The sequence below is a fragment of the Cuculus canorus genome, chromosome 26 (genome assembly GCF_017976375.1).
Source record: "Cuculus canorus isolate bCucCan1 chromosome 26, bCucCan1.pri, whole genome shotgun sequence".
In the NCBI taxonomy this organism is placed as follows: domain Eukaryota; kingdom Metazoa; phylum Chordata; class Aves; order Cuculiformes; family Cuculidae; genus Cuculus; species Cuculus canorus.
The window spans coordinates 3,044,546-3,055,879 of NC_071426.1; the positions used below are offsets into that span (position 1 = coordinate 3,044,546).

General features: G+C 44.3%; 1 protein-coding gene across 1 annotated transcript; it reads right to left on the minus strand.

The window, feature by feature from the left end:
- Window positions 1-1,962: 1,962 nt before the first annotated feature.
- KCTD9 (potassium channel tetramerization domain containing 9) lies at window positions 1,963-11,189 on the minus strand. Its single transcript, XM_054049609.1, has 12 exons — window positions 11,069-11,189; window positions 9,796-9,917; window positions 8,743-8,786; window positions 8,478-8,574; window positions 7,929-7,987; window positions 6,979-7,107; window positions 5,943-6,010; window positions 5,745-5,840; window positions 5,183-5,332; window positions 4,253-4,358; window positions 3,879-4,012; window positions 1,963-3,099 (listed from the first exon to the last, which is right to left on the minus strand). Exons 1-12 carry the CDS (start codon window positions 11,114-11,116, stop codon window positions 2,983-2,985), a joined length of 1,170 nt encoding a protein of 389 aa, XP_053905584.1. The 5' UTR covers window positions 11,117-11,189; the 3' UTR covers window positions 1,963-2,982.
- Between the last annotated feature and the right edge of the window lie 145 nt (window positions 11,190-11,334).

The following is an 11,334-nucleotide window of genomic DNA, read 5'->3' on the forward strand; positions in this document are numbered from 1 at the left end:
ATTAATGGATTAAAAGTAATTTAATAAGTAAATAATTGAAGGAGGATTTAGTGAGTCTGAAAGAGTAATTCTTCCTGCTCTAATGCTCCTCCTACTCACGGCAAGAGCAGCCAGCGTTTAACTTCAGCTGATAAAGCTGATCAAGCTGTGAAAATAGTTCGTTTCAGGGGTGCATCACTTTAGAAGGGAGATTTTCCTTAAGTGGTTAAGTAAAGGAGTGGGTTAAGGCTCCTTCTGGCCCTGACAAGCCTAGCAAAAATTAAGGTTATTTAACCAGAAGGGGTTGTTCATCCCGAGGGACGATGCTTAAAGAGGGAAGGGCACCTGCTTAGCCCCAGTAATTGGGCTTCTTATTAATCCACCCTTTTAAGCCAGGTCTGACAGCCAACTCTTAACATCTTTTAACAACTTTGTGGGTTTCTGCTACAACCAGAAAGCTGAGCTGTTCGCAACGGCTCCCGGACCTTCAGGTGCATTGGTTTTTCTGGTTTGGAGAGAGAAATCTTGATGCCTGCCAATGTTGTTAGGTACCTACACGAAAGTAAAGGACTTCAACCCAAACAGAAGGTTCCAGGGAGACCTCAGAGCAGCTTCCAGGAGTGAAAGGGGCTTCAGGAAAGTTGAGGAGCAGCACTCGATGAGGGAGGGCAGGGATAGGACGAGGGGGAATGGTTTTGAGCTGAAAGAGGGGAGATTGAGATGAGATCTCAGGAAGAAATGCATCAAGTTTGTATACAAGGAGCTATCAGAGCTCAAAGCTGCCTTCTCTTCTAACACACTCTTCTTCCAGAAGTCAGGTAAGACTGGGATCGTATTTGAAATCAAGACAATCAAGACGCTTCTGTATTTCACGCTTTTATTAATGTAATTTAAATTAGGCCAGAACCCGCAATTTTTGGCCACTTTGGGCTATTCGTACGGCTTTGTCATAGCAAAAGAGGTACCTTAATGTCATCGGTGAATGAACGATGCCACATGCTGTGATTATTCAAAACATAGTGCTTCAGTGAAAGTTCAAATATATTTTATACACAGTGATTATGAAAATAGATTTTTTTCCATACAATATACTTCTGCCAGCTACAAAATATGATAAAGAAAAATAATTCATTTATTTCTCTAGCCCTAGGAATCTTCTTCTACTGCAACACATACATCACTCTCAATGAAAGCGATGAGAAAGGACTTTGAAACTACGCTGAAACATTTCCCTTGACTCTATCTCCATGTTTCACCACGGATAGAGTTGTCCTAAAGCCAGATCAAGTGGCCTGGAAGGCCAGAGGGAATAAAATCCCAACTCTAAACCACACGGCTGTGGGATTTGGAGTCACAGAAGTTCACGTTATAAGCCTGAGTCCACCCAACTTGAAAATAAGGGTGAAGCCTGCAATTTCCCCCACATATATCACCTGCTGGTCCTGAACTGAGCTTCCCAGATGGATGGCAAAGCAGCATTTTCATAACAGCTACAGAGAGAGACTAAGACTTCTGTTCAGAGGGCAGGAAATCTGCGCTGCAAGTCAAAGACAACCCCAGGAGTCACCGTAGGACTCCGATCAGCGCCAGCAGTGTCACCTTCTGCAAGGTCTAGGTTCTGAACTTCCAGTATTTCCTTAGACCCAAGGTCAGTTTTAACTTTGGGGTATTTAAAGTAAGCATCTGAGGTAAGAGTTCTTGATGCACCTTTTTTTTTCTTTTTGGTATAGTTTCTTCCCGTGTATTTTGATTGTGTATAACAGAAATGTTTTGTTAGATGAGAGCTAGATTGATCCTACAGTGGAAACAGCTGATTAAGCTTTTACAGCCACTTTAACAGGCCCAAAGTGGAATACTAAGATCTGGCTGGGAAAAGGATTACGCTCATGCTTTGAAGGATTCATTGTACGAGAGTATTTGCATAGTACATTAGGGGAAATAAATAGGTGCCACTTTTTCATCTACTGCAGTAATTGTAGAATGGTTTAGGTTGGAAGGAACCTATCATCCAATTCCAACCCCCTGCCACGGCAAGGTCACCTTCCACTGGATCAGGCTGCTCCAAGCCTCATCCAGCCTGGGAAGAAAGGAGGAGGGAGCACCTGCCCTGGCCCCAGTGCTTATCTCTCCTTTGGTGACAGTATTGTATTTTCCTATGTACATTTAATTTCCCCCAAACAATGAGAAAAAACGACAAGTATTCCAGTTTGGAGGGGTTAGGATATTCGAAAGCAGAAGAATTTCTCTTACCAGCTGTGATTGATAGTGCAATTTCACACTACTTTGGAAAAGATTAAATAAAACATCCAACTTCTGAAGAGGGAAGGTTTAGTTATAAGTGAATCCGCTGCGTAGGCAGATCCCTGCAGTGGGAGCAGCTTCCACTGCTCGTTTCAGAAGACGATAAAACTGTTCTACACCTGCATTCAAACCACTACAAGGCAATATATTCCCTATGATGACAGCTAAGCACCTGCTTTCACCTTAGAAGAAGAAAGTACCTGAAAACATCCTATGGACGTTGTCTAAACCACATCCATCGCTGAATACGTGGTGCATGGATGAAGAAACTAACAGTAAATACACCAGCCTGACTGTAAACCTGAACTTTGTTGCTACTATACATGAATAACATTTCCTATTCATATTGCAGCTACAGATTTAATAAATAGAATTGCATATATTGTGCTTTATAAATTAAAATGCATTCCAGAGTGAGGCAATGCTAAACGATGAATCTATTTAACCCTCCCCCCCTAAATCGGCCACACGTACTGGTTCTAGAAACAGCCCGTTCCCTTGCTCTGTTCACAAAGGTAGAAACAGTGTTTGTTTCTTGTAAACAAAAGCTCCCTCCCCAAAAGTGATGAAAGAAGAGTTTACTTAGGCACTACTGCAAACGTACGTTGTCTAATAACCGTTACTTCTAACTTAATAAGGGGAGGAGGGGAAGAAAGTCACAATAAATGGTTTGATTCCATCCTCTTCGGTATATTCTCTTCTCTATCTGACGCTCTGAGACATGTGCAGAGGTGTCAGCATCTCTTCAAAGATAGCTCCTTTTACGTTAGATCCCCTCAAATTGGCTTCTTGGAGATCACAACCTGATAGATCACAGTTCTAAGGGGGAAAAGAAGAACACGTGTTAATGGAATATACTCAGAATTTAGTTCAAAACTTCACCTTAACAACATTTATATAGAAACTACTCATAGTTCCATAAATTTCAGTGTGAACTTCTAGTCTATCACTCCAGAGTTTTAGTTACTTCTTGTAAGAGAGCAGTCCCTTCTCACAGTAACAGCTGGATTTTATGTTTAAGTCCTTATGCTCTTCCTATCAATTTATCTTCGAGGAGTTACTAATGCTTGCTGAGCAAAGCTGGCAAGAAGCCGCGTCTCGCAATCTCACCAGACCTCACTCTGAACGCTTCTCTAGCACTCCTGGAAGAGCAGCCATGTGCACAGCTTCCAAGATGAACCAGTTTTGTCCTACTCACTGAGACAGCAGCGTGTCATCACCTGCCACCAGTCAGGTAGAATTCAGTACTCCATGAATGATGTCCCAGGATCGAAACAACCTCATAAACCCAAGCAACTACATTTCTCCTTAGTTCTTCGGTGACGGTATGCCCTTACGCTAAGAGTTAAGTTTAGCACTATTTCCATGCATCACTTTTGAGAGGATACAAGCCCTTCTGGTGGCTCTAAGGTACCAGACTTTAGACTCACCTTCCAAACTGAGGCTACAAGGAAATGTGATTCCTTAGATCATCCATAGCCCACTAAGACTGAGAAAAGATCAGGTTGTTGTCTAGTTTGAAGCTGGAGAACTCAGCCAAAAGCCAGCAATCCCCCAAATTTTACCAACTGTCCAGTAAAAACTGAATCATAACTCACTTCCAAATCGGTTCCGGCCAAAGTTGCTCCTCTAAGATTACAGTTTTTTAGTTTTGCATTTTTCAGCGTTGCAACTCTGAGATTAATCCCCGTCATTTGGCTGCCTTCCATGTCAACACCTTTCAGGTTTGCACCTACAACATACACAGAGCAGTTTTATGAGGAAAAACAGTCAGAAACACAGTAGCTCCACAATGATGCTGCACAACAGAACTTCAAATTGAACGATTAAATGGCAACACACTCAGTCCAGTATTTCTGGCCTCTTCTTGTGAAAACATGGATAATATAAAGCAGAGCTAAACCTTTCCCATATGTGTTACAATCACATGGTTCAGTTTCTGTAGAGCGCCCGACAGGCAAAAATTTCTTACCTTCCAAATTAGCTTTAAGGCCTGACGGATCTTCAAAATTGCAACCTTTTAGTGATGCTCCTTCTGCATTGGAACACAGCATCTTCACCCCTTGAAGGTTTGCACACTGATCGAGATGGACATGACAGATTCAGAGAAGAACAAAGATGAATATACAGAAAATGGTCGGAGTCAAATTTTAATTTCTGTTTTGGAAGTGAATCCTAGCAAAGCACAACAGTGAGGCAGTCAAAGAACTTGCTATACTATCACTTCTCTATCATCAGAAATGCAGACAGTTCTCACCCACTGCCCTTCAAAAGATCACTTCAAAAGGTTTTTGAAGCTAACTAAAACAATTAAAGAAAATATTGAAGGACCACTTAGTTTACACTTATCTGCTTCTTCCAATTCCTCTTCCCTTAATGTCACAGAATCATAGAATCACAGAATTATTTGGGTTGGAAGAGACCTTAAAGCTCACCCAGTTCCACCTTCTGCCATGGGCAGGGACACCTCCCACTGGATCAGGGGCTCCAAACCCATCCAACCTGGCCTTGAACCTCTCCAGGGCGCAGGTTGCCCAGAGGCAGCCACCACTGCTCTGGGCAACCTGCGCCAGGGCCTCCCTACCCTCATTGTGAAGAATTTCTTCCTAATGTCTAACCTAAACCTTTCCCCTTCTAATTTAACGCTGTTCCCCTTCATCCTGTCCCTGCACTCCCTGATCAAGAGCCCCTCCCCAGCTTTCCTGGAGCCCCTTTCAGTACTGGAAGCTGCTCTAAGGTTTCCTTGGAGCCTTCTCTTTTCCAGGCTGAAAGAGCCCAACTCTCTCAACTTGTTCTCATAGAGGAGGTGCTCCAGACCTCAGATCATCTTTGTGGCCTCCCCTGAACTTGCTCTAACAGATCTATGGACAGCGCAGATGTTCCAAGATGCAACAGTTCTTACATCAAGCACAGATCCAGAGAGGTCAGCTCTTTCCAGATTCGCACAGCAGAGGTTGGCGTGCGCTAGGTTGCATCGGCTTAGGTTTGCCATCTTGAAGTTTATATATCGAAGATCTAGACGTGAAAGATCTGCTCCGCTGAAATTGAGACCCTAGAAACAAAATGATAAACTCCCAAAAGTTACAGAAGATACAGGGTGGCTCTGAACACAAAACAGTTCAGGGAATCATGTATATGTATTTGTGGATATAAATATAAACAGATATCTTCAGACATACAAGACTCTACTATAGAAGACTAATGTAAATGCAAAGCTGTTGAGCATTGTCCATGGTTATTGTAGTGCATTTTATGTTTGAATAGAACAGCTTAACAAATTGCCCCTTCAGAAAACCTTCAGCCTAGAGAAGAAAAGCTGCCCAAGGAGCACACTCATATTAAGGTCACTCTGCCACAGCCTGGAATCAAAACTCAATGAAAAAGTAGGGGGAAGCCAAGGTTGTTGGATGTTTCACCACCAGATACTGACACTACAGATCACAAAAAAGTCTGCACTTTCGCACCTGACATCGCAGTTCGGATTTGGTTGGTGTTGCCAGGAGGAACCGGACAAATTCCTTCCGTGATATTGGAGAATGATCCTCTGCTGGCTGTGAATTCTGTTGAGAGAGTTGTTTAAAAGCTAATACGGACAGGACTACGTTATATATTGCCTGGAAGAATAGGACATGTACATTCATGTACTGAAGAAAGCAAGTTACCTTAATAGCTATTTCTAGGTGTTCGATCAGTGAATCGATACCAAAAAATCTGGCTTCTTCCAGAACACCTAATAAGACAAAGCAGTGCTTGTTATTTACAGTGAGTTGTTAATGAGAGCTCTGTTCTTCCATTAAAATGAGCAGGCAGCCCATAGCCACACCAAGAGCATCCCAGCGTTTGGAATGATCCACCCAAACCATTGGAGAAGCATCAATTTAACAGGTCTTTCCCTACTGCTTATATGTTTTCACTACGCTAACAAAGATGCATAGGTCATAGAACGGGTTGATTTGGAAGGGACCATGAAGGTCATCCAGTCCAACCCCCTGCAGTGAGCAAGGGACACCTTCAACCAGATCAGGTGGCCTAGAGCCGCATCCAACTCGATCTTGAATGTTTCCAGGGATCATAGAACCACTAGATTGGAAAAGACCTCTTAGATCATGTAGTCCAATCACTCCTATCTGCCACTAAACCATGTCCCTGAGCATCTCATCTACCTGTCTTTTAAATACCTCCAGGGATGGTGACTCAACCACCTCCCTGGGCAGCCTGCTCCAGTGTTCCACCACCCTCAGTTAAAAAATTTCTTCCTAATATCTGGTCTAAACTTCTCCTTTAGTTTAAAACGATCAATTGTCGAAGTTTCGGAAATCCAAAGAAACGTATAAACTAATAAAACTGATATTAGATGTAACAGGACAGAAGAAAAGTGAGCTTGCTTTAGCTAAAAGGAAAAAAATAACTCTGGAAAGATGTCTCCAATGCCAGTATTAGGTTAAAGATACCAAATTCAGGATTACAGCCACATATTAATCCAGCAGGAATGATTTTTATTGCTCTCAAGAGAAATAAGTTTCAATCGTATCATTAAACTAAGTACATGGAATGCTTGAGAATAAATTCACCAAAGAAAAATCCCAAACATTTAGTTGAGTACAGAAAAATCCCACTGACTTTATCAGGTTTGCCTAGGGGCAAAGTTTAACTTCTAAAGAGTAATAATTTAGGAGATGTCATACAGGTAATACCTACCTAGCAAATTAATGCCATCATTTACAATGAGCTGTCCGTGACGCAAATAGTTCAAAATTGGCTCAAAATACTCAGGACTGCGGTCAATTAGGAATGCTCCTCTATGATCTTGCTTATTTCCCCAAGCATCTGTTTCCACAACATATATATAATTAAATTTGATATATTAATAGAAGAGCATTTGCTTCCGTTTCAGAACTTTACTACCAAAGCGTACCGGATTATGAAATATTTCACTCAAAAGCGCGTTTCTTGGTGAAAAGGAAGGAAAAGAAGGGGAGGGAATCACCTTAAAATGAACTCACTCCTACTATAAAACATTTTACCACATGCATAAGAATCATTGCTAGAATAAAAGCAGGATTAAGTTTCCTAAAGGCTGTCTTGTAAATGTTTGCTCATTGGTTCTCTTAACAAAACTGAGCAAGATGCAATTATAAGATGAAAATCCAAAATCAATCAAAGACTCCAAAATATTAAGTACAGATAGAAGTCATATTTTCAGTTTGTAAGATGATAAGGATTACATGGGCAATGGAGAAATACACAATGATAAAAAAACCCAACTATATTCTGTTTGATACTTTAAGATCATGGAATGATTTGGGTTGGAAGGGACCTTAAAGCCCATCCAGATCCAGTCCCAACCTCTGCCATAGGCAGGGACACCTCCCACTGGATCCGGTTGCTCCAAGCCCCATCCAACCTGGCCTTGAACACCTCCAGGGATTGGGCAGCCACCACTGCTCTGGGCAACCTATTCCAGTGCCTCCCCATCCTCACAGCAAACCATTTCTCCCCAAGATCTCATCTCAATCTCCCCTCTTTCAGCTCTAAATCATTCCCCCTCCATCCTATCCCTGCGCTCCCTGATCAAGAGCCCCTCCCCAGCTTTCTCGTAGGCCCCCTATTGTTAGCTTAAATGATAAAGTTGATTTCAATATACTGACCTTTATCTTTAAACATATGGGCCAACATACTGTCAGGTTCTTTATTAACCAAAGTGCTCCTATAAAACAAAGGCAGCACAATTTTAGTTTTACAATGGAATGTTTTCCTCAGGAGACAAACCCGCTGGCCAGCGTGCGTCCTCTGCCCTTGGTGTGTGCTCTGCATTCCAACAGCTACAACTCTGAGCTGATTTAATTTCATAGAGCGTGATATCTAAATAAGTTTCTGACCCGAGGTATTGTATTTTAAATTCAAAGCACTTGGAATATTTCAGTGACCTAAGGATAAATCCAGGCCTGTTCAGGCTTTTCAACAGTTTTACTTCAGACGCGACCTGTTTAAGAATTAATTTGTTGCAATATTGTGGTTGCAAATACGAAATACAGAGAAAGTGGCAGATGTCAAAGACCTCCTACTCCATGGTAAGTTATATTTCTAGCAATTCTGCAGGAGCACCTCAAGTATCACCACTGGAATGGACACCAGCGTCTGCTATAACTACTGAAATCGAGTTCTTTAAGAGCAAAACCAACCATCTGTGTTTTTACCGTGTGGTGGTGAAGTATCGGCCTCCAACATTGAGCGTTAACCAGTCTGTGTGCGACCCTGTCAGCTCTTCATGAGGTCTCCCATCAGTCTGAGGATCTACAAGATGAGAAAGACAAGGCGATTATTAGAAAAACTGTATTTCTGACTCCTCCACGTGCTAAGAGGCATCTTCTAAAAACACTAGAAAATTTAGATTTACATTAAAGCAAACCAAACCCTCATTCCATTAAACAGAAGGTTAAACGTAAAAATTAAGAGACTTACCAATGAATGGTTCCCCTTCACAGACAAACAGAACATCATCATCCCTGAAAAGGGAAGAGAAGTTAGAAGAGGATTAATCATAATTTTTTGTTCACCTTAGTGACAGTGGGGACCCTCCCTGATGAGTTTCAGGTAAATGATCGTCAGTTGGCATCAGCTAGAACTTCAGTTTCTGATTTTCATCTTAATTTTTCAGGTTTCAGTGGATGTAATACAACTGACTTAACCAGAGACACTGTCTGTATCAACCAGGTAGGGATCACTTATCACTCAACCAGTTTAGTTCTACAAAACAGTTGCTTTTCTCCCCACCCTTGGAGCATTCTGTGAAGCCAAAGCAATACTGGAGTTTGTCTCCTTCTCAAAAACCCCTCCAAAAGTTCAAAACCCCTCATCCAAGCGCTGATTAGAATGGTGGGATTTTCCTGGGACATACATTGCAGGTTGTTGAGGTTGGAAGAAACCTTTAAGACCATCGAGTCCAACTGTAAACCAAATACTACCACATCCACCACCAAATCCTGTGCACGAATCCCAGATCTCCAGGTCTTTTCAATCACTCCAGGGATGGTGACTCAGCCACTTCCCTAGGCAGTGTCTCATATCCCTTTTGGTGAAGAAATTTTTCCTAATATCCAGACTAAACCTCAAGGGGAGGATGTTAAGGAGCATAAAATAGATTGAAGCATAAAATCACAGAACAGTTTGGGTTGGGAGAGGCCTTAAAGCCCATTTGGTTCCACCCACTGCCATGGGCAGGGACACCTCCCACTGGATCCGGTTGCTCCAAGCCCCATCCAACCTGGCCTTGAACACCTCCAGGGATTGGGCAGCCACCACTGCTCTGGGCAAGAAATTCTGATTCACCAGGATAGAAACATTCTGAAGTTCCAAAGACAATATTGTTTTCCCTTGAGGCACGGAAGCACCTTTGGACACACAACAGTCAACAATGTGTTTTTAAGGAAAGACCTGATTCCTTCCAGAGGAGGAACAGGCTACAAAATCTCTTAATTCACATACACGATTTGATTTGTATTGGATAACCCTTACCTAATCAAAGCGATATCATCAATGAGTCCACCTTTCCCATTGTAAACGCTGGTTGCTTTTATTCCAAGCTTACTGCTCGCCACCGACAGCAGATCGGATAAAGTCCCATACACAGCCACGACCTGCGGAAGAGAGAAGCAGCTACAGGCACGGAGGCTGAAGGGCTTGGGAGCAGGGAGAGAGGTTTAATTGTGATAGTTCGGCATAGCAGACACCTGACAGCCCACAGGATCCAATATCCTGCAGGATCCCATCCAGGGCACAGAAAGGCCCTGCACAGGACCAGATATCCCACAGCATCCCCTCCAAGATGCAGACAGGACCTGCCCAGGGTCTAATATCTCGCAGGATTCAACCCACACGCCTCCAAGGACATGGAGAGGACCTGTACAAGACCTGATATCCCGTGGCATCCCATCCAAACGCTTCCCAGGACACGCACAGGACCACATATCCTGCAGGATCCCATCCAGGGCACGGACAGGACTGGCATAGGACCTGATATCCCACAGGATCCTATCCAAGACGCATTCAGGACCTACTCAGGATCCAACATCCTGCAGGATCCAACCCATTTGCTTCCCAGGGTGCAGACAGGATCTACTCAGGACCTGGTATCTGACAGCATCCCACCCAAGATGTGCACAGGACCTGCTCGCGAGCTAACATCCAGCACAACCTCATCTGGGGTGTGGACAGGACCAGCTCAGGACCTGACATGCCACAGGTTCCAGCTCATACGCTTCACAGGACCCGGACAGGACCTGCTCAGGACCCGATATGCCGCAGGATCCCATCCAGGATGGGGACAGGACCTGCTCAGGACCCGATATGCCACAAGATCCCATTCAGGATGGGGACAGGACCTGCTCAGGACCCAATATCCCACAGGATCCCATCCAGGATGGGGACAGGACCTGCTCAGGACCCGATATCCCACAGGATCCCATCCAGCATGGGGACAGGACCTGCTCAGGACCCAATATCCCACAGGATCCCATCCAGGATGGGGACAGGACCTGCTCAGGACCTGATATCCCGCAGGATCCCATCCAGGATGGGGACAGGACCTGCTCAGGACCCGATATCCCGCAGGATCCCATCCAGGATGGGGACAGGACCTGCTCAGGACCCGACATCCCGCAGGATCCCCTCCAAAATATATTCAGGATCTGCTCAGGACCCACTCAGGACCTGATATCCCGCAGGATCCCACCCAGAGCGTACACAGGACGTACTCAGGATCTGATACCGCGCAAGATTCCCCCCTCACCTTCCCGTTCCGGGGACTGCCGTTAACGAACAGCGTTACCCGCCTCATGCTGCGGCGGCGGCGGCGGGACCCGCAGCCCGGGCCGAACCCGGAAGACGGGGAGCGCTGAGCGACAGACGCCTCAGCCAATCGCAACCCGCGGAGCTGAGCCCAGCAGCCAATCAGGAGGGCTCTCTGGCGAGGTAGGCGGGGCTATGCTCGGGGACGGACCAATCAGAAGCGTCATAAAGCCCCTTATTTGCATAATTCTCTCGGCTCTGATTGGT

Coding starts and splice junctions, on each gene's coding strand:
- KCTD9 (XM_054049609.1), bottom strand. CDS start 11,116: ATGAGGCGGGTAACGCTGTTCGTTAACGGCAGTCCCCGGAACGGGAAG. Junction 8,575..8,742: donor TGAAGGGGAACCATTCATTG/GTAAGTCTCTTA, acceptor CTCATCTTGTAG/ATCCTCAGACTGATGGGAGA. Junction 4,359..5,182: donor TCTCTGGATCTGTGCTTGAT/GTAAGAACTGTT, acceptor CATCTCGATCAG/TGTGCAAACCTTCAAGGGGT.